Source organism: Neoarius graeffei, chromosome 13, assembly GCF_027579695.1.
Source record: "Neoarius graeffei isolate fNeoGra1 chromosome 13, fNeoGra1.pri, whole genome shotgun sequence".
Taxonomy (NCBI): Eukaryota; Metazoa; Chordata; class Actinopteri; order Siluriformes; family Ariidae; genus Neoarius; species Neoarius graeffei.
Window position 1 is genome coordinate 26,322,488 of NC_083581.1, and position 24,271 is coordinate 26,346,758.

Sequence of the window (24,271 nt, forward strand, 5' to 3'; positions counted from 1 at the left end):
AAACTTTCACGCACCACTATAAGACAATACATAGGCAATTTAGTGAAATCCCTGCAGTTGTGGTTTTGAGCATTCTTGAAATAAAATCCAGAGTCCTCTATGTCTAAGACCAAGACAAGACTGAGTAAAAATGCTGTCGATTCCGCAATGAGACCAAGACCTTCAAAAAGTGGTCTTGAGACCAGTCTCAAGTACTACAATACTACTGGACAGTTGCAGATCTCAAACGAGAATGCTTTATGGAAGCTTCATAAATATACAAAGAACCCTTGAAGAACCCTTTCCTCAGTGTGTCAATAGTGACCCAACATTCTACTGATCTTATTTTTTTTAGACACAGACACAAATGTCTGTGATAGTTCAGAATATTATTAACTATGCTGTGACTGGTCTATAATCATGTGTGAGAGATTCTTTTCAATGGGAAAATGTATTGGAAAAAATAAGGGTTGAAGATACTTTTAGGAAGTTTGGAAAAAGCCCAGCTATGCCAAGATTCCAAAACAAAGCACCATTGTAAATTCAGATGGGTCGAATTACTACACTTTATTGGAACAAGTTGATCTGCTCTCTAGTATTCATGGCAGATGCTTATTGCACAGATTATTTTGCAGTGTTATTTTGTTTCACGCCTCCTGCCTCCCTAGCATGATCTGACCAAATACTAGCTGGCAAAACACAGGCTGAGCTGGTCAAGCTGGTAGACCACCTTTGTTAACTGGTAAGTACAGTTAGAATCCACAAATATAGTAGCACTGTCCTGTTTGATTTATATGCTTGTGCCCTGATCTACTGTACATTACTTCCTCAGCTGAAGGCTCTTTGTTTCTCAGAAATAAAGGTATCAAATTATACCTTTCTTTGTCCACAGAATGGGACCATTTTGTACATTACTTGAGTGCATACAGTGGGGCAAAAAAGTATTTAATCAGCCACCAATTGTGCAAGTTCTCCCACTTAAAAAGATGAGAGAGGCCTGTAATTTTCATCATAGGTACACTTCAACTATGAGAGACAGAATGGGGGGAAAGAATCCAGGAAATCACATTGTAGGATTTTTAATGAATTAATTGGTAAATTCCTCGGTAAAATAAGTATTTGGTCACCTACAAACAAGCAAGATTTCTGGCTCTCACAGACCTGTAACAGCTTCTTTAAGAGGCTCCTCTGTCCTCCACTCGTTACCTGTATTAATGGCACCTGTTTGAACTCGTTATCAGTATAAAAGATACCTGTCCACAACCTCAAACAGTCACACTCCAAACTCCACTATGGCCAAGACCAAAGAGCTGTCAAAGGACACCAGAAACAAAATTGTAGACCTGCACCAGGCTGGGAAGACTGAATCTGCAATAGTTAAATGGAAAACATGGAAGACATACAAGACCACTGATAATCTCCCTCGATCTAGGGCTCCACACAAGATCTCACCCCATGGGGTCAAAATGATCACAAGAACAGTGAGCAAAAATCCCAGAATCACACAGGGGGACCTAGTGAATGACCTGCAGAGAGCTGGGACCAAAGTAACAAAGGCTACCATGAGTAACACACTACGCCGCCAGACGTGTCCCCCTGCTTAAGCCAGTACATGTCCAGGCCCATCTGAAGTTTGCTAGAGAGCATTTGGATGATCCAGAAGAGGATTAGGAGAATGTCATATGGTCAGATGAAACCAAAATAGAACTTTTTGGTAAAAACTCAACTTGTCGTGTTTGGAGGAGAAAGAATGCTGAGTTGCATCCAAAGAACACCATACCTACTGTGAAGCATGGGGGTGGAAACATCATGCTTTGGGGCTGTTTTTCTGCAAAGGGACCAGGACAACTGATCCATGTAAAGGAAAGAATGAATGGGGCCATGTATCGTGAGATTTTGAGTGAAAACCTCCTTCCATCAGCAAGGGCATTGAAGATTAAACGTGGCTGGGTCTTTCAGCATGATAATGATCCCAAACACACTGCCCGGGCAACGATGGAGTGGCTTCGTAAGAAGCATTTCAAGGTCCTGGAGTGGCCTAGCCAGTCTCCAGATCTCAACCCCACAGAAAATCTTTGGAGGGAGTTGAAAGTCCGTGTTGCCCAGCGACAGCCCCAAAACATCACTGCTCTAGAGGAGATCTGCATGGAGGAATGGGCCAAAATACCAGCAACAGTGTGTGAAAACCTTGTGAAGACTTACAGAAAACGTTTGACCTCTGTCATTGCCAACAAAGGGTATATAACAAAGTATTGAGATGAACTTTTGTTATTGACCAAATACTTATTTTCCACCATAATTTGCAAGTAAATTCTTTAAAAATCAGACAATGTGATTTTCTGGATTTTTTTTTTCTCATTTTGTCTCTCATAGTTGAGGTATACCTATGATGAAAATTACAGGCCTCTCTCATCTTTTTTAAGTGGGAGAACTTGCACAATTGGTGGCTGACTAAATACTTTTTTGCCCCACTGTATCTTGGGGGTATGATGGTGCAGTAAATAGCATTGCCTCCTCATAGCTCCAGGGTCTTGGACTGGATCCTAAGCTCAGGTTACTCCCTGTGTGGAGGTTCTGCACATGTTCTCCCCATATCTGCATGAGTTTCCTTCAAAAATATGTGAGTAGGTGGCTTGGCTAAGATAAACTGCCCCTAGGTATGCATGAATGTGTGTATAAATGGTGTCATGCGATGTTGGTGTATACATTGTACAAACCCAGCACACCACAGCACCATGGATGGCATCTCTATGGGAACTCGTAGGCTCATTATGGCCTTTCAAAACAGGGCAAAGCATTTACCTCCATTTGCTATGATTCCCTAAGAAAGATGAAACTCACCCATGTGTCTAGACTCACTTCTGGAGTTAGCTGGGCTACTGTGCATGGAAAGCAGCTACTAACCTGATTCATGCAAAATCATCATTACATTATGCTGGTCATGTTCTGGGATAACCTTGTGGGGAAGTGCATAGTGTTGTCTCCTTCCTGGTACAATCCTGAACTAAGGTTATTGTCTGTGCAAGGTTTCTGTCAATGCTTTCCCAGTGTCCATGTGGGTTTCCTCCAGGTTCTCTGGTTTCATCCCACATCCCCAAAGCTATGTTGCTGGGTGGATCTGGCTATGCTAAATTGCCCCAGAATGTGTCACATTTGGGATGTGTTCCCACCTTGCCCCAGGTGCTCCAGAGATGGCCTCCACATCCAGCACCACCTTGACCAGGATAAAGTGGTCACTGTTGAATGAATGAATGAATGAATGAATGATCGTGTTTTCACACCACTGTGAAATAAAACAGTAGTTTGTAAACTGTCAATTCTAAAAAACAAGATTATTATTCTAGCATATCTAGTCAGTCTCTTGCAGCAAGCCTACGCTGTGAATTAAAACTTTCCTCTGAATGGTATTTGGACAAACTCTGTATGAGTCATCCTTGTTTGGAGTTCAGTGCTGAAAAGACCAGGCTAATCACTCATGAATCATAGTAACAGAATCCTAAAAAAAGTGTGAGAGTTAGTGAGGATGTAGCCCAAAAATGATGGCCAGTAATCACTGGGGAAATTAATGACCTTTCAGTCCATAAACACCAACTAAAATGAACTGAGGAAGGATCGAGTTATACTGCTCTAGTGATGTGTCATGGGAACTGCTTCCATGTCTTACTGTTATATAGCCCTAAAACAGCAGGGGGACCAGTCTGTGATAACACTTGAGATTAAAATATACCCAGCTGTGTGCAGTTGTGACCCTTGATATATGAATTTTAGTATATAGGTTTACAGACTTGTCTCACACACGTGCATTATTTTATAGATAAACTCAGTAAGGTTCCAGAGATGTTGCTGTGTAAATGAGTTCTTTCTGCTTCCTAAGTTTATTGCTACTGTTGCAAGTATAACAATGCCTGCAGTGTCATGCCAAGTTCTTGATTCTGGTGTTATGGTGCTCATCAAAATGATCAGTCAATGTTCTTTTGGAGAATGTGGAGTTGATTGTAGCTTTTGCTACAAATAATGGTTGCTTAAAAAAAAGTAAATACCTGAGTATTGAGCTGCTGCCAGTTTCATTTTATCCTGCATCAATGGCGTTCCAACTCAAATGCCATTGGGAGATGAATATTTTCTTTCTTTCTTTTTCTCATATACATACATACATACACACACACACACCAAATTGGTAGTGGTTATGTTACAACCTGGAATTGAAATAGACTTGACTGTTATTTAATATAGATCATCCCACTGTTGAAGTGGGGGAAAGGTTAAATTTTCTTTGCAAAATTATTTATAAATAAAACAAAATATGGTTTGATTGCATAAAAGTATTCATCAGTATTGTTGCCTACAGTGCTGGGAGTGACTGGAGCACAAAAAAGGGGAGCCATATGCTCCATCACTGAAGCCACAGAAAGGGCCACAAGGTGGCTCTGGATGAAGAGGGGAGGCCCATGGCTTGTTGCTGCTGGGATGCAAGCCGGGACCTGATCAACCCTGGCTGGGTCACCTGGGTGAGGGGGTCTGATGATGAAAGACCTGAAACCCCCAATGAGCCCAGGCACATCACTGAGGATGCATCCCAGCACATCATAGAGATGTATCTTGAAACCTAAAATTCAGTTCCAGGTTGTAACCATACAAATACTACCAAAGGTGGTAAATTCTTACACAAGCCACTATATCTCCCAGTGATGTCCTAGTCCTCTAGTTGAAAATTTAAGTACTAGACTGAGGGTAATGGTGGACACAGAAGGTGAAATGACTAATCTTGGTGGACGTTTGGCCTTCAAGTGTGTTGTAACATGGAAATGGATTATAAACAAGAGCAATCAAACTTGGAAACGGGACCTAATCATAGAACAAAAGATCAATGTATGTGAGCCAATGATTCAACTCTCAGTGACATGCAAGTTCCAGGAAATCAAAGCCAAACCACTCATAGATACCTCCTAGCAGTGTGAATATTCTTTACAAACCTGGCCTTTCCAGTACTCCAATACAGTTTTCTCCATTCTCACTTTCCCACCTTGCCGTCCCCCTGAATTATAAATCCAAACTGTTACAAAGCATTTAGAACCAACTTTGAATGTCAGTTGTACTAAGAACATCCCGTGTTTTCCTCAGTAGTGGTGTTTGGATTGCTAAGCCTAAATTTGCTAATTACTAGAATCCTTCAAAGTGTGTGATAAAAATACTTTTACTACCAAAATAATTATTCTAAAAATGAAAACGTAGAACTTGAAGTTCCCAGTAATGAGAGAACATTCAGAAGTGCTGTAAATAAATAAATAAATAAATAAATTTATTTGGGGTGGGGATGTCCTATAGTAACTTTCTTGTTTTACTCAGAGAGGTTCACAACCATTAATTTGTTTTAGTGTTAGTTCATGTTAGCAGCTAATTGCAGTGATTATGTTATGGAGTTTCACTTTGTTAAACTTGGCTAGCTTGTGTGGAATCATGCCATCCATAACTCTGGAGAACAACACTACATTCATCAGACTCTCAAATGGTTGCCCCCTGGTGAGCTACTGGGAAACAAACACATCAGTCTTCTTGTTACTGTTTGTCATAAGCTGAAAATTGCAAGTGATTTAGTTCCTCTTTTGCAGCACATCCTCAATTTTTTAATCCTTGTATTTTGAGCTAAAGCTGAATTTTAAGCCCTACTGGCACCCTAGCTCTAATTAGATAACACGTGGCCATGAGGTAACGGACCACATTAACCTTGAAATAAGCACTGAATAGCAGGAAAGTTGGCACTGACGCAAGTAAAACGTTGTAAATGGAAGTATGTTTGGTGGGTTTCCCCTCACCTCACAGAGCAGTATTTCACAAGCGCAATCTAAGCAAGCACAGAAAACGTCTACTTGCATTTGTCCTTTAATTAAACTTTACCCCATGAGGTCTATCCACGTGTTAACAATTTGACAGCTACTTGTGATTTTCACAGCTTATAAAAACACAGACAGAATTACAAATAAGGAAGTTTAACCACTTTACTGATGTAAAATGCATCACTCCAATACATGTTAAACAATACAATTATTTTTGTTTTGAGGATGCATTTATGTAACAGTGGAAATGCTATAATATTTAAAGAAAATCAGCCAACATACCAGTATACGGATAAATAACTGAACAATTTCTGCATAAGGTATGCAGCATGCAAAAGAAACTGAACCAGGTTAAAAAACAGTAAGCATAAGATTAAACTTATGAATGGTATTGTATTGAGACAAAGGAAAAGGTCACTTAGAAATTGAGAATTTTAGTACAATCAATTCCATATATCAAAGTTCCATATTTACATCCTGGGAACTTAATATTGTAATATCGCTCAGTTAACTTATTACTTCACTGAATATTAAATTACTTTAGAAAATATTGAATATCAATTAAGTGGAATAAACACCTTTAGCAATTATTTTGGCTTACTTTTGTAGTTGGGACAGAACAATGGTTTGCATAAATGATTAAACAAACCACTGTAAAATGACTACATGGGTGCATGAAACATATTCTTGCAACTCAAACTTGTTTAACCATGGAACGCTTTTTGGCATTATAAATCATAATTTTGCATAATACAGTACCTCCACAGAAATATCATATTAACCGTTATGTTGCATGACGCCCAAGTGACCCTAGATGGATACCAAATGGAACAGAATGAATCCAAACAAACTTCCAAGTCTTCTAATACAAACAGTGTAATGTAAGCAACATAAATACAGTATATCCTGATCCTCTGTCCACGTGTTGATGTTCAAGAATCTGTGGAGAACAAAGGGAGCAGAAAGCCATGCATTATCTAATCAAATTCCACAGATACTCAGAGTAACACCAAAAGTGACACACCTGCAGGAGTACTTTTTAAAATTCCTTTGCTGTGTATGTATATTGCGGATTCTTTAATCAGTGATGTATGCAGCAAATGGGTTAATCATGGATGATTAAACTTCAAACTAGCTCTTCCTCTTTACAAAATGATTTATTTTCAACACAGTGCGTGTACACAGTGTTTCATTACCATTTATGGCTGTTGTGGAGTTTAGTTATAGCATTAGAGTTCTGCAGTGAGGGGTCCGCTGCTCTTGATGTTCCTCATGATGGATTGTACCACCTCTGAGGTAGTGCCCTGACCCCCGATGTCTGCTGTATGCAACTGCAACGCAACAGGTAACAAAATAAAAATAAATTTTGTTTAAAGTGCCACTCTATTTCTCAAATACATATCAGCAATACTGTACAATCTCCAGGCACCAATTATAGGAACACCTGAATTGTTCCTATAATTGCCTATGGACTTATCTGATCAGCATTGCATAAAATCATGCAGATACAAGTCAAGCGCTTCAGTTCATTTTCACATCAAACTGAACCGAAACTGGACAGCAAACTACACATTTGGAAAAAGACCAGGCAGCATAAATCCCATCTTTGTCCAGTTTCAATCACATTGTGCCCACTGTAGCTTCAGATACCTGTTCTTGGCTGACAGGAGTGGAACCCAATGTGGTCTTCCGCTCTTGTAGCTCATCCACATCAAAGTTTGGCATGTACGGAGATGCTTTCCTGCTCACCAGTTGTAAAGACTGGTTAGTCAAGTTCGTCAACTCAAACCAGCCTGTTTTTCATACCATTCTGTGATCAGAAATTCCTGAAATACTCAAACCCAAACATGCCACCATCGATCAACGAGATCACATTTTTCTCCCATTGAAGCTCTTGACCTGTATCACTCCGTTCACACTGCAAGGCTTAATGCTCAATTCCGATTTTTTTGTGAAATCCGATTTTTTTGTGAGGTCGTTCACATTAACAAATATATGCGACTTGTATGTGATCCTCAGTATGAACGAAAAGCGACCTAAAAGTGTTCCGCATGCGGATTGCAGGATACGACGACGTCACACGCAGTGAGCATGGCCAGTGTTTACGGAAGTAACCTAAAGTTTCCTGTGTATGACAGTAGCCAGCATGGAGTACCTGGCGATGATGCAGTTGTTGTTGCGACGGAGCCAGAACATGCACAATAGCCTGATGTTAAGGAGGAGGTTGAGAAGGAAGAGGGCAAGGGTTTTGGCTCAGGCGTTCTGCGGGGTAGTGACTGCAACCTCCGTTCAAAGGAACATGTGGGTGCGGAGTCGCATTGATGTCATGCGCCATGTTGTTGTAACTTTTTTTGAGAGACCCGCCGCCTACTTCAGCGCAGAATAGTGACGTTTGTGGCTTGTTGACAGGGTTCCTACAGATATTTTATGTTGAATTTACTACCTTTTTACTACCTTCAGAATTTTTTTTACTACCACAGCGACAATTTGGATTTTGGACATTTTCTCACAATTTAACAAATCTTTGAGTGTATGTGTTAGTCCAAGTGAATGTGCTTCATATAAGTTAGTGACAACTCTACCCAAAGAGTTGGATTGATGAGATAAGATAGAAAGAAAATCTGAACATACCGGTAGTGTAACTCTTTCCCTTTGGACGCATAATAGAACCTCCCATTGCTAGGGCTACACATGGAGTAATGCATATTTGCATAAAAGAAAACAAACTTCCACATATAATTTATAATTTTATTGAACTGTGAAACTGTGGCCCATAACCTCTTGGTCGTCAGCTCGTCCATGTCCCAGGAATTGTGAGCTGAAGTACCTCGACTGTACACAACCATCCTCCAAAAACCGAACGTGGATGTCCATTTGTTTTTTCTTGGACGTTTGGTTCATGCTCTCATCAAACATAATTACAAAAGGTCCGGCGTTAGTTATTGCCTCGACCAGGTGCCTCTTAAAATAAGGGGCAATGCCAAATTTAATCATGTACCTGGTTTTGTCACTGGCCAAAGCAAATGATTTGGCGATCTGGGAGTCCGGGAACATCCTCCGAAACAGATCTCCGATGCCTTCGTTAGAACTGAAGGAGTGGTGTTTCACCGCCAAATCCAAACACCACAGTACCTCAGCCTCAAGCGAGTTAGTGCCAGTTATGACCGTCTGATGTCCTGAAAGGCTGGTGGTAGCCATGGCGGTAGTATTACCAACGGTGGATTCAGGGTTTATCGGAGCAGGCGAGATTGAGGGCGTTGTGACCGTAGTAGTCGCAGAAGTGCCTCGGCAAAACAAAGACAACGGTAGCTGTCTATTTCGTCCACGCATCCTTCCCTGGTGGATATTCGATTCCATGTGGGACCTAATAGCCTTCACTCCCATCCAGGTAATGCTAATAGTTTTCTTGCACACTATGCAGAACGCCTTTAGCCAGTCTTTAAAATCAGGTTCCTCCAGCCAGAGGTCTGAAAATTTGCATTTCCCCATTGTTTAATTCTCGTGCAGATGTCGCCAGTTGGGTCAACAGATACATTCGACTAGAGCCGTATAAACAAAGTCAGTCTCGTACTAAACAATCTCTGGTATAAATTTATACTGGATTCGACCGTTATTGGAATTCAATGCGCATGCGCCACCAACTCCTCACTGCGGTCCTCCTCGATACATAAAAATAAATTCGCCCAAATGTAGTAATTTATGGATCTTATGGCATGCAGGTTAATTAAACGAATTAGAAAACACATAGGCCCAGTTGGATGGGGGTCAAAAAAATTTACTACCACGTCAGATTACGTTTACTACCTTTTACTACTTTTTACTGGCCATAATTTAGCTTATTTTAATTAACTACCTTTTAAAACCCCGCGGGAACCCTGGTTGATGACGTGTAAGTCGGATGAATGCGACCTGGCGGTTCAGACTGAAGTCGCATATGAAAAGATCGGATAGGAATCGGAATTAGGACCACATATCCAAACGGCCTGGGTCGGATTTGAAAAAAATTGGATCTGTGTCGTTCATATTGTCAATAAAAGATCGGATACAGGTCACATTATGGGCGAAAAAAATCGGATTTGAGTCACTTCAGCCTGCAGTGTGAACGTAGTGTATGATTGTTTTTTTTACTGCACTGTTGACACATGACTAGCCTGGATAATTGCATGAATGACCAGGGAGCAAATGTATTCAAATATGCATACATTTGTATATTCTGCCCCTGACTAAGGTTCTTCACCTTCAACTGCTCAGCTTTACACTTCTGCCTCATTTGTAAGTCACTCGGGGGGGTAAGTAAATAAATATGTAGTACATGCAAAATCAGTGAGATTTGAATGTGACCAAAAAGAGTAGCCAATTTCCAAACAAAAATGTTCATGTTCTTTTTACACAGAAATGATCAGCATTCTTTTATCCTTTTAGAACACGAGTACACAACGTAAAATAATTTCCTTATGGGCCGTTAAAATTTCATTCCTAACGCAGGCAACTGTTTCGATTCTAGTAGAATCTCATTGGGGCTCGCTTATCAAGCTGAATATGAATGAAACTCATTTACAGCAGCATTTACACACACAAAAAATAATGTGGTATTCATGAAAGTAAATTAATAATTTGTTCAAAACAGTAACTTATTTCAAAATCATACCCACTTTTTGGGAAAACGTCAAACTCAGGCATTTTGTATAAACAGCTTGAAAAAAAGTAATAAAAATTTAAACACTTGTAAGACTAGTCATTACATTAAGACAAAAGAAATGTCACCATATAAAAGAAGGAAGAGTTAGTTGTTATTTTGTTGAATATGCAAATAAGCGCATTTGAGTTGGTAAAACTGTATACACAATTTAATTTAAAATCAGAACATTCTTCATTTTAATCTCTGGCTAATGAGACAGTGAGGGAGATGAGCTACTGCAGAATAACAACAAACAACTCCAGATTGAAAGATATGGATGAAGGGAGTGCCACACAAAGAAAAAAAAAAAAATCACTGGTATTTGCCCATAACAACTTGTCACTATTATGTATACAAGCCTGCTAAACTTAGAACTACAGTAATCTCTAAAAATATCTGCCTGAAACTTGTTACACAAGTTCAGCAAGGTTACTTGCAATGGACTAGGCTGCTTCATAAGAATACAAACCTTATGCGATAGCTGTACAATGAGTTGTCCTTACCTGAGTCTCGTTCATAGTGGTGAAAATAGCATTACGGATCATGCTGGCATACTCGTGAAGTCTAAAGAAGAAAAGGTTGCGCGAGTTAACATAATTTATATTTTTTAGTAAGTGCTTTTATGCAAATTTACACATGAGCTAGACTACAATTTAAAGTGGAACAGTTGAGGAATAAGAGCCCAAAAATAATTTTCTGGTAGTTCAAGGGTTTGAACTTGCAACAACTCCAAGTTTAGTCTAAACAAGTCAATTTTTTATGTGAAATATGGCCACAGACAGCATGGTTAAATCCAAAGTTAGCCTTAATGTGTAGCTATGTTTGCACAACCACCCCTTAAAGTTATAAAATCATTTAATAATTCAAATAAACAAAATCAAGAAGTAGTAACCACACAGTAGCATGATTCAGGCCCCAGAATGTCTGGATCCAGCTTGGCCACTGATTACAGGTGCTGAGAGAAATGACTAATGTCTGAAATAGGACATTATGTCAAAGCCTTGTGTGTGGTGACAGCTGAAAATAACAGACAGGGTCAATGTGATCAGAGACGTTGTAACGGAGGAGACGATCCTGAATAGAAATCTATAGGGAAAGTCTGTAATGCCAGCGATGGTGGTTGTATGCACATATCCTGCCCCGCTCCCCCAAAAACACCAACTGTCTGTTGAACAAGGAGACATTTAGCTAATCATGTTGCTGCACTGACGCAAGCACACAATTGGGTATGTGTAGTAGAATCACAGTGACCTTGTCACAACCTTGCACATGCTTAGTATAACCTGTAGGGGAAAAATTTTTTTCAAGCCTTAAAGGACATGGGACATAGATTTTTTTTCTGGGTATAATTACAGTGCTGAGCGTAAATGAGTACACCCCCTTTGAAAAGTAACATTTTAAACAATATCTCAATGAACACAAACAATTTCCAAAATGTTGAAAAGACTAAGTTTAATATAACATCTGTTTAACTTCTCATCTCATCTCATTATCTCTAGCCGCTTTATCCTTCTACAGGGTCGCAGGCAAGCTGGAGCCTATCCCAGCTGACTACGGGCGAAAGGCGGGGTACACCCTGGACAAGTCGCCAGGTCATCACAGGGCTGACACATAGACACAGACAACCATTCACACTCACATTCACACCTACGGTCAATTTAGAGTCACCAGTTAACCTAACCTGCATGTCTTTGGACTGTGGGGGAAACCGGAGCACCCGGAGGAAACCCACGCGGACACGGGGAGAACATGCAAACTCCACACAGAAAGGCCCTCGCCGGCCCCGGGGCTCGAACCCAGGACCTTCTTGCTGTGAGGCGACAGCGCTAACCACTACACCACCGTGCCGCCCTAGATTACACATTTTTCAGTTTTACTCAAATTAGGGTAGTGCAAAAATGAGTACACCCCACAACAAAAACTACTACATCTAGTACTTTGTACGGCCTCCATGATTTTTAATGACCGCACCAAGTCTTCTAGGCATGGAATGAACAAGTTGGCGACATTTTGCAACATCAATCTTTTTCCATTCTTCAACAATGACCTCTTTTAGTGACTGGATGCTGGATGGAGAGTGATGCTCAACTTGTCTCTTCAGAATTCCCCAAAGAAAATAATTTCTTTACACCATAAAGGTGAAGGCTACAAGAAGATCAGCAAAGCTTTACTTATCAGTCAGAATACTGTAGCAAAAGTGGTACAAAAATTTAAGAAAGAAAGATGGAACTGCAACCATCTCACAGAGACGTCCAGGTCGTCCACGGAAGTTAACACCTCGACAGGAGCGTCTTCTGATGAGAAGGGTTGAAGAAAATCAGCATGCATGTTCACTGCAGTTATCTAAAGAATTAGAAAGCCAAACTGGAGCAGGGATGTGATTTGGGGCTGGTGAAATTATTTGAAAATTTTAGCCGGGGGTCTGGGGGCCACAGGCCCCCAGCTGGTCCAGGGCAGCACCCTGGTGGGGGGACAAGGGGGGAAGCCCCCCGAAGCTCCTGGGTTTTTCTGACTTAAAAATTGTACTAAAATGGCAAGCAAACACACAAGAAAAAACTTGTCATGATTAACAAATTCAAGCCAATTTAATGGTCAACATGCAACTCTGAGACACACACTCTCGCTCACTCTCACTCTCGCGCGCACTCTCTCTCACTCGCGCGCACTCTCTCTCACTCGCGCGCACTCTCTCTCACTCGCGCGCACTCTCTCTCACTCGCGCGCACTCTCTCTCACTCACCCCCCCCCCCCCAAAGAACCAGCGCGGCAGGGCCCGCTAGCCCCGCGCCTTGGGACGTAATTCGCCCCGAGGCGAGCCGCGGCGCTCCGCTTAGGTTTCGTTTCTATCCTGGGCTCCAACCCGACTTTGGATGCTCGTAGCTCGGGCAGGGGAGGTCCCAGTATCCCCAAACTTGACAGCCAGAGACCTCTGCCCTCTCCCCAAATAACGAAATCGCTGGACAAATGTCTCACAGTCTCATGTCCAACGTCTGTAGCAACCTCTTTCTCCAACCAGCGGAACTTGTTTTTCACTATTCTGTCGATTTCTTTAACTCGATTTGCATCTTTACGCTCGATCACGGAGGCTGCCATCTTTCAACTCTGTTTGAAGCAAGCTTACGTACAGCTATCTAACAAGCGCGTTCATTGGTTGTTACAGAGCGATGGGCCAATCACGTACCTCGTTTCATCTCAATGACGTAATTGCGTCAATGAGATGAAACGAGGTACATGATTGGCCCATCGCTCTGTAACAACCAATGAATGCGCTCGCTTCAAACAAAGAGTTGAAAGATGGCAGCCTCCGTGATCGAGGCGTAAAGATGCAAATCCGAGGCTGCCATCTTTCAAACAAAGTCGGAACGAATAGGATACGAATGTGGATTTGAGGGAAAAATCGGAAACATTTTTTTTTCAAGTTTTGAGGTGAAAAAAGCGGAATTCCGCGAATTCGCGGAAAAATCACATCCCTGCTGGAGTGACTATTTACCGTGACACAATACGGTGTACACTGCAGAGGAATGGCATGCATGGATGCCGTCCACGAAAGAAGCCTCTCCTAAAGCCCAGGCACAAAAAAGCCCGCCTAGAGTTTGCCAGGGCCCATGCTGACAAACATGAAGACTACCGGAACTCTATACTCGGGAGTGATGAGACCAAGATAAATGTTTTTGGAACTGATGGCTTCAAAACTGTATGCTGTCGCCAAGGTGAGAAATACAAAGAAAAATGCATGGTGCCTACAGTGAAACATGGTGGTGACAGCGTCCTTACGTGGGGCTGCATGAGTGCTGCTGGTGTCGGGGAGCTGCATTTCATTGATGGCATCATGAATTCACAGATGTATTGCTCTATACTGAAAGAGAAGATGCTACCATCACTCTGTGCCCTTGGTCATTGTGCATTTTTCCAACGTGATAATGATCCTAAACACACATCTAAGGCCACTGTTGGATTTCTGAAGAAGAACAGGGTGAAAGTGATTCAGTGGCCAAGTATGTCTCCTGATCTGAACCCAATCGAACACATATGGGGAATTCTGAAGAGACAAGTTGAGCATCACTCTCCATCCAGCATCCAGTCACTAAAAGAGGTCATTGTTGAAGAATGGAAAAAGATTGATGTTGCAAAATGTCGCCAACTTGTTCATTCCATGCCTAGAAGACTTGGTGCTGTCATTAAAAATCATGGAGGCCATACAAAGTACTAGATGTAGTAGTTTTTGTTGTGGGGTGTACTCATTTTTGCACCACCCTAATTTGAGTAAAACTGAAAAAATGTGTAATCTAAGTTATATTATTAACCTTACTTTCACGTTATAAGTTAAACAGATGTTATATTAAACTTTGTCTTTTCAACATTTTGGAAATTGTTTGTGTTCATTGAGATATTGTTTAAAATGTTCTTTTCAAAGGGGGTGTACTCATTTACACTGAGCACTGTATGTATAAAGGACATAAGAAATGCCATCTAAATCACTGCAGGGCGTCAAAAAAGTGAAAATCATCACATTATTCAACTTTTTTATACATCAGCGTAAAACAATGATTCGTTAATTAGCTAGGTGGTCATGTGACCCGTGACATCACAAAAACTTTCCAAGGAGCCAGTGCTTGGGAATCTAATGTAAACAGGTTACCGAAATGGACACCATCGACAGTGACATTCCCGATGTTTCACAGAGATGTGAAGTTAGACCCTATCAATTCGAACCGATAGCTGGAAATTCACATGAACATGGATCTTGTCTTTACTCTGACGGGTCAGATGATTCTGAGAGTGAGAGTTCATTCAATCCCCGTGAAACTGAAAGCGGTCGGCTCGATAACACTTCCTGGTAAGTTAAAAACAATTCTGCTCAAAGGCTGTTGATCTGTTGAAAGAAGTATTATTTTTGTATCATACATTGAAAGTTCATCATAGATCTAGCTAAAGTCCGTTGCAAGCTAGTTTTTTTCTTGCTGATATTTTTCGAGATTGATTGAGATACGATGCTTCCAGAGTCCGAGATGAAAACATTCAAAATGGCGAAACGAGTCAGAATTATGATAATCAATAATTGATACACCCAAAATTATAATACTAATCCTTACCGCATGAGGCCCATGGTAAAACCACACTTCCAGGAGGGGCTGCCGTCTGCCTCCCAAGCCGGCCGAGAGCGCGCCTCGTCGGGCACGGCCAGGCGGGCGAATGCCCTGGTCCGCCCGCCCTGTCTAAAAAATAATGGTACAACTCCGAGTGAAGGTATCAATGCGCTGTCGAAGCGCGCAGAAGGTGTTAGTACGCCTGTCATTATAGTGCGGACTTTCCATAGCATAGAAAATCGCCACGTTTCAATTTGTATAACTGAACTTTGTTTCATATCACTGGTCATATAAACCTACGTAAACAGGAAAAACGCGGAAGAGTTTGGTCGCATCTAACTACAGCCCCAAAAAATACCACTGGCCATGCTGAGCCTAGCTACATTGCTAACAGGAGTGACAGCGCGTCTGACTGACTGGGAGGTCGCAATACACCATGATGTTCAATGTACGTTAAGCACTCTAAAAACGAAACAATTTTCTTGTCATCCAAGACACAAAAACTATTTTGTCGCATTCGTCATCCTCACGACTCACACTTCTCCATATTCATCTACCCGCTTGTGCTGTACCCGAAAGTTTTTGTGACGTATGATCACGTGACAGCGGCTCTTCCGGTTGTAAAATATGCATATCGGAGCTCGAGCAGAAATGCCATATAATCATCACGAATATAACGATTTTGCTGAATTTAATAGATAATTTTGTATTTGTTGATGCAATTATTTCATATTTTTAATGGAAAGAAACTGATATAGCGTGCATTTATGTTTCATGTCCCATGTCCTTTAATCTAGGGCAAAGTCAGGAAAACGTTTTTATCAAATTTGACTGGTGATTAAACACATGCAGATTTATGTCCTGGTGGTCACTGAAAGTGTAGCAGGGGTGATAGCGTTCCGGCGCCGCGCCGGATTTCCAGCGTACCGTGGCTGGGGGAAAAAAAAAAAATCTAGTTCGCCCATTGTCCTGTGTCATTCTGAGATGCGCAGATAGACAGTAAACCTTTACTGTCTATCTGCGCATCTCAGAATGACACAGGACAATGGGCGAACTAGATTTTTTTTTTTTTCCCCAGCCACGGTACGCCGGAAATCCGGCGCGGCGCCGGAACGCTATCACCCGAGTGTAATTATGTCCCTCTCTTCGTTCATTTAGACAGGCACTTGGTCTTTTTAGACCAAAACAACTACCCAGGGGTGTTACCAAGATGGTTGCCAAGTGGCAAGTCTTGCCTGTAAGGATTTTGGTGTGACTGACATGCTCAACTTACTTCAGGTGATCCAGCATGAGACAGCTGGCCAGTAGCATTGCAGTGGGGTTAGCAAGATTTCGGCCAGCGATGCTCTTCCCAGTGTTCCTTGTGGCCTGTCAGAACAATGTGTGTCAATCCAATATATCGGCATAAAATAAATCAAATGCATGTATGCTGCAAATGTTTCTTTTTCCACAATTTAAAAAAATAAATCCTAAAACAACCCCCACACCCAGAAGTAAACAACTGATTTAAGCTTTTGATTAAAACTGATTTAATCTTCGTACTCATGGTGGTCAAATACAGTTCTCTCTGCTAACATACTCACGGTTTCAAAAACAGCATAATCATTCCCGTAGTTGGCTCCAGGTACCAGACCGGGTCCACCCACTAGCCCGGCACAGACGTTGCTGACCACATTACCATACAGATTAGGCATCACCATGACATCAAACTGATGGGGCTGGGATACAAGCTGAGACAAAATACAATACAAAACCACAACACAAAAATGACAAGGCAAAACCATTGAGACCATTTTAAATAGCAAGTTTTGCTTTTAACACTGTTTTTGCATCAGTATAAAAATATATATTATTTATCTACTGTATGCCACGTGACTGGAAAACACAGACCGGGCATGTATAGAACTGTGAATTTTTAGAATGATGATCTCTACTGACCTGCATAGTGGTGTTGTCTACAATCATACTGTCGAAAGCAATGTCTGGGTATCCAGAGGCCACCTCCTTACAGCACTGAAGAAAGAGGCCATCAGCCAGTTTCCTGGTGAGAGGAAAAGACAGGCAGGAGGGAGATGGGTTAAACCAGGCATGTCCAAAGTCCAGCCTGGGGGCCAATTGCGGCCTGTGTTCAAATTTCCACCGGCCCGCAGCCTCGGTGATAAAATCAATAATGATATAAAATACACGCGTACAAAAAAAGCTATTTTATATCTCACCAGAAGATCGCAGCAGACCTGTGGCCGCACTCTCACCGCATGACCCTTGTGTGAACCTTTCCAGCCCATTTCTAAAATGGCGACTGTAACTAAAAAAAAAGTTGACAGCGAGGGCCGCTGCTTCCAGGACAAGTGGACAACTTTTCCAAAGGTACCTGTCACAAACGCAGCCCAATACCACACATTTCCCATCGCTGCAGGAAATAATGACCAGTTTTCCAGAGAACAATATCAGTGCGCAAATGAGGAGGTATGCAGCAGACATCTCATCTCTGGCTGAGGAGTTTCAACAGCGCTTTCAGGATTTTGAAGCTATTGAAAAGGAGATCACGCTTTTTTCGCCTCTCCTTTCTCCATGGCTCCTGATAATGCTCCAGACCACCTGCAGCTGGAGCTCACGGAGCTGCAGTGTGACGCCGAGTGTCGCAGTTGGCACCAACAGCTCCCTCTTGTCAACTTTTACTGCCAGCTGGATAAAGGCAGGTTCCAAGAGATTCGAACATTTGCTAAGAAAATGCTGAGCTTGTTTGGCTCGACATACTTGTGCGAGAAGACATTTTCGGTTATGAACCTTAACAAGAACCGCGTAAGGACAGGACTAAGTGACTCTCACCTGCGTGACATCCTGTGCATCAAAACCACTGTCTTTGAGACAGACCTGGCCTATTTACTGCAGTCGAGATCTCAGTATCATCCTTCACATTAGTGCAGACAAGTTATTTGTTTAGTCTTCTGAGGTGAATAAATTCTAAAATCTCAGTGAATTGATTTTTTTTTTTTTTGTGATGATCAAAACCAGTTTTGAATATGCACAGGAATCTTTTCAATCCGTATATTATTTGTTCTTTCGTTTTTCAATTGACAATTAAACCGGGTCTCGTAAACCCGACAAATTAAATATTAAATCCAAATTCGGTCCGGCAGCACGATTTTCCATTATGTGTTTTTGATCCGAGTCTAAAATTGAAATAATGAAAAACACAGCCTTTTTAGTTTTTGATATCCGATTCAAAATCAAATAACATATTTTCAGTTTTTGATTGTCGATTGAGGTTTTTCACCCACGTGACCAAGTCATGTGATGCATCGTTAGGCTGCCATTTTGGACGTCACGGCTCGAATCAGTTTGAATGCGAGGAAGGCGACAAATGAAAAACATAAAAGAAAAAGGAGCGAGATGCAGAAAACACCTTCACTATCCAGCGACGTAGGGCATTTACAGGGCGAGCAGAGGGAGAGGTATTTGCAAAAATTGAGGTTAGCAGGCTTAGAGAACGACGTTTACCTGCTTCCACCAGGATTGTTCACTGACGTACGGAAGTACACGAAGCCCTCGTCTTTACCTGACTTCGGCCCACATGATCTGTATACCTATGTCGTTAAAAACCCATCGCCATACACAGGTATTGATCTGAAAGCGTATAAGAGTTTGGATGCCTACAAATATTTTGTGTCAGGCTGGGTAACATGCTTACATCAGCGGGTCGTCCCTGGAGCCGGTGGTCGCCATCTTATTACAGCTAAGGTTTGTTCACATTTTCATTTACTTTCGGTCCTCAGGATAAACAAAATATTATTAAATGTCATTGAAATAACTTCTTAGTCTGTTGAGACATGGCCCGTTATAAATTTGCTGTTACCAGGCAATGACCAAGAACTGTATTATTAGGGTCGGTGTCTGTTGTAGCAGTGTACTAGCAGCTAGCTGTTAGCACTAGCTAATGTCAACAACATAGTAGCTAGTATTTACGTTCAGTCATTTGGATGACTGTTAAAACCTTTCAGTCTCAAGTTTTTCCTTTACTGTATTTACTAGTTTACTGTAATTATGATACGGCAGCTATTTACACCGGATCCAGTGTAAATAGCTGCCGGAGCGCGCTCCGGCTTGCTCCCCCTCAAATTAAGCAGCGCGCTCCGGCTTGCTCCCGGGAGCAAGCCGGAGTGCGCTGCTTAATTTGAGGGGGAGCAAGCCGGAGCGCGCTCCAGAACCTCGGCCGGAGCACTCCGGGAGCAAGCCAGAGCGTGCTGCTTAATTTGAGGGGGAGCAAGCCGGAGCGCGCTCCGGAACCTCGGCCGGAGCACTCCGGGAGCAAGCCAGAGCGCGCTGCTTAATTTGAGGGGGAGCAAGCCGGAGCGCGCTCCGGAACCTCGGCCGGAGCACTCCGGGAGCAAGCCAGAGCGCGCTGCTTAATTTGAGGGGGAGCAAGCCAGAGCGCGCTCCGGCAGCTATTTACACTGGATCCGGTGTCTGTAACACGTTTTTTTTTCAAGCTGGTTCTCCCTCTCTGTCTGCAGCGTTAGTATGTAGCTTGACCTTCAAAATGGCGCACACCGGGGCGTCACATGACCCTGTGACGTCAGGTGAAAAACCTCAATTGAAAAACGAAAGAACGAATGATACACGGATTCATATGGCCCTCAATGTTTTGTACTTCTGAATAAGATAACTGTTAGTGTTATTTTCCTGTTCACATGTTTTGAATTTAGAAGTTTACAGTGAGCATTTAATAGTGAATAATATGTAATGTTTCAAATAAGCCTAGATATGTTTAATCTTCCTGAAAGTTTTTTTTTTCCAGTTAGACTTTTTCTTCATTTTATGTAGTCTTCAAATATGAAAGGCAGAGTGATTTTGGTAAAAACTTTAGATTTGTGTTCTATGTAAAGAAATGAAAAGTATGCCATTTGCAATAAAAATTTCATTAAATAGTTCGTTTGCATTTAATGCTAATGGTTCAAAGAATGTCAGGCTGAATGGTTGGCCCATACACATTTTCACCTCACCAAATCTGGCCCTCTTTGCAAAAAGTTTGGACACCCCTGGGTTAAACGAACATTGATTCAGAAACCTGCTTGCGGCTCACGTGGCAATGTAGATACATAGTCTATAAGACTAACTACATAATGACTGACAGATGAACGATTTGTGCACTTACAACTTTAAGGAAAAAAAAAAAAGGACACTGAACAGCAAGAAGTCATCTTATTTCATCAAGTACAGTATGCTCATGAGGTGCTTACTCCACTCCAACATGCAACAAATGGAAAAGTGAAGCCAAACTCTCTCACCCAATGGGCCTCATTTGTCAAGCTGAATATTTATGCGCAATTGTTCATATTAGCATTGACCCCAAACATTTCATATTCACGAACAGCCCATAAATTAAAAAACAAAACCCTTCCTACACTATATTGCCAAAAGTATTTGCTCACCCATCCAAATTATCGGAATCAGGTGTTCCAATCACTTCCATGGCCACAGGTGTATAAAATCAAGCACCTAGGCATGCAGACTATTTTTACAGTTTGGAGCTGGCCCCTTCCTCTTCCAACATGACTGTGCACCAGTGCACAAAGCAAGGTCCATAAAGACATGGATGACAGAGTCTGGTGTGGATGAACTTGACTGGCCTGCACAGAGTCCTGACCTCAACCCGATAGAACACCTTTGGGATGAATTAGAGCGGAGACTGAGAGCCAGGCCTTCTCGTCCAACATCAGTGTGACACCTCACAAATGCGCTTCTGGAAGAATGGTCAAAAATTCCCATAAACGCACTCCTAAACCTTGTGGACAGCCTTCCCAGAAGAGTTGAAGCTGTTCTAGCTGCAAAGGGTGGACCGACGTCATATTGAACCCTATGGATTAGGAATGGGACGTCACTTAAGCTCATATGTGAGTCAAGGCAGGTGAGCAAATACTTTTGGCAATATAGTGTATCTTCCTGCTACTGAATGTGTATAAATATACGCACAAGATGACTAATGTAAACCTTGACGGAGCTCGAATATTATAATTTGTAATACGAGTTACTGTATTTTCACCTCCGCCAAAAAGGTTATGTTTTCAGTGTAGTTTGTTTGTAAGCAGGATTGCGCAAAACCTACCGGTCCGATTTCCATAAATCTTGGAAGAGTGTAGCATGGGCCAAAGAAGAATCCATTAAATTTTGGAGCAGATCCAAAGTCAGAGAGTTTGAAAATGAAAATTAATTTCATTTTCACTAGCACTGCGAGATATGCCATTTGGCCTTGGCGGAAGTTTGCGCTCAACAATACCATACATCTTAAAATCCAGTAAATGGCAGTAAAGTTCAACAGTGACAAAACACAGCCAGTGTAGAAATGTGACGACTCCTTATCACAATCCACATTCATGGGTACCAGTAATCCTCTGGGATACACATGTTGACTAGATGCTCAAACGTAATACAGAAAACAGTCATCATGGCAGACTTGGGGGACAGCAGTTTCAAATTATGTTTTTATGTGAAACAAACAGGCTGCAGAATTATTATTCATAATTACATGTGACCTGTATGGTATCTAACTTATTCGAACACATCTGTCCTCCAAAACAGCACACTTGCACACACTGATGTGTTTTTGCATGAGTCACTTGCGTCACCATCAACAAAAAATGTTATATTTGTGAGACAACTCATGGTATTAAAACCGACTAAAATTGGACACACTAGCAGCTAAAGTGGCGGCACGATGGTGTAGTGGTTACCACCGTCACCTCACAGCAAGAAGGTTCTGGGTTCGAGTCCCACAGTTGACGGGGGCCTTTCTGTGTGGAGTTTGCATGTTCTCCCAGTGTCTGTGTGGGTCTCGTCCGGGTGCTCCGGTTTCCCCCACAATCCAAAGACATGCAGGTTAGGTTAACTGGTGGCTCTAAATTGTTCATACGTGCGAGTGTGAATCGTTGAGAGGAGAAAACCTCTATAATAATCCAGTAGAACGGGGGTGGCCAACCCGCGGCTCGCGAGCCGCATGCGGCTCTTTGCCCGGTGTTATGCGGCTCTTACGTTCATATCAAAGTTTGTGGGGGTTTTTTATGTGCATGTGCGCTTTGCTTGAGTTCAGTATGGTATTTTAATCAAATGCATCTTCGCTTTGCTTGGGTATATTACGGTATTTTCAGGTCATGTCAAATGCGCATGTGCGTGAGATAATCGCTAAGTTTTTGGGCAAGGTGTATCTTGTGTCAAGTAGCCTCTCAAAATGGCAATGAAAAAATGCACAGCAAAACAAAAATATGAAGACGAACATAGGACATTTTTAACAGAGTGGGAGAGTTTATACTTTTTTGTTGAACGTAATGGCAAGCCATTCTGCCTTATATGTCAGTCGTCATTAGCTCATTTCAAAGCTTCCCGCCTCCCTGAATAAGCAAGGAGCCAGATATGCAACACTAATTGAAAACCTGCACGAGAGCTTTGTAACCCGGTTCCGTGATATACAACTGAAAAGGCCACAGATTACGTTCCTCGTCGACCCATTCAATGCGGAGATGGACTGTTTGAAAGCCCCGCTTGTCACAGATGAGGCTGCGGCTGAGTTGGAGATGATCGATCTTCGTGAGGAAGACCAACTGAAACCTGTTTTGAGGGAAGGCACCATTGAGTTTTGGAAAAGTGTGCCATTGGAAAAATACCCGAATGTGAAACAGGCTGCGCTTAAGATACTGTCAAATGTTTGGGTCAGCATACGTCTGCGAGTCTGTGTTCTCTACCATGAAACACGTGAAGTCAAAGCATCGTTCTGTTCTGACTGAAACCCATGTGAAAGAACTGCTTCGAGTGGCAACGACGGAATACAAGCCAGATTTGAAGAGGATTGTTCAAGGCAAGGAATGTCAGAAGTCCCACTAAGCAACATGCATAGTAAGTGCACACAATATTGATTGCTGTAAATGACTGGCCTGTGGTATTAGTACTGACTGAAGGAGTAAATTTCTCTCATGTTGGTGTGTGACATTTACTATTAATCTGGCTGAGCAGAGGTGCGTGTGTGAGAGAGAGAGAGAGAGGGGGGGGCGATGTTCATGTGCGGTCATGTGTATGGTGTGGCTTTTTTTTGGTAATGCCATGAGTCCCACTAAGCAGCATGCATAGTAAGTGCACACAATGTTCATTGTTAAAAATGACTGGCCTCAGCCTGTGGTCTTAGTACTGTAGGAGTAAATATGTTGGTGTGTGACATTTACTATTAATCTGGCTGAGCAGAGGGGGGGGGTGTGAGAGAGAGAGAGAGAGAGAGAGAGAGGAAGGGATGGGTGATGTTCGTGTGCCCATGTGTATGATGTGGCTCTTTGCGGTAATGCAGTAAAAAATGTGGCTCTTGGTCTCCAACTGGTTGGCCACCCCTGCAGTAGAAGGAAACGGGAAACCGCTACTGTAATGTTCCCTAGAAACTTTGGTGGCTGAAGCAGTCAAAGCAGCCACGTCACTGTAGTGATGTGCCAAAATGGATGGAGTAGCTAAAGTATGCATCACATTTTGCTCTGGAGGATGGCAAACAGTTCATCAGCTGTACACGATCAGGTCGAGAAGGTGAAAAAAAAAAAGCCAAATGGTAGGTTTTGCTGTTTTCACAGCTACTGTAGCTCCTCCATTGTTGCAGCCGGTGCTGCTAACGAAGACACTATGCAGCTCATGCTTATAGACAAAAAGCCACATGAATTCCAATC

The 24,271-nt window shown here is 42.1% G+C and overlaps 1 protein-coding gene across 1 annotated transcript in view; it reads right to left on the minus strand.

Moving 5' to 3' along the window:
• Positions 1 to 5,843: 5,843 nt before the first annotated feature.
• The window catches only part of idh3g (isocitrate dehydrogenase (NAD(+)) 3 non-catalytic subunit gamma), a 36,725-nt gene continuing 18,297 nt past the window's right edge, over positions 5,844 to 24,271 (minus strand). Inside the window, exons 9-14 of the mRNA XM_060937424.1 lie at positions 17,517 to 17,619; positions 17,162 to 17,308; positions 16,852 to 16,946; positions 10,995 to 11,055; positions 7,010 to 7,144; positions 5,844 to 6,753 (exon numbers count right to left, since the gene is read on the minus strand). Coding sequence (XP_060793407.1) covers positions 7,043 to 7,144; positions 10,995 to 11,055; positions 16,852 to 16,946; positions 17,162 to 17,308; positions 17,517 to 17,619 — 508 coding nt within the window. The 3' untranslated portion in view covers positions 5,844 to 6,753; positions 7,010 to 7,042. The remainder of the gene's footprint in view (positions 6,754 to 7,009; positions 7,145 to 10,994; positions 11,056 to 16,851; positions 16,947 to 17,161; positions 17,309 to 17,516; positions 17,620 to 24,271) is intronic.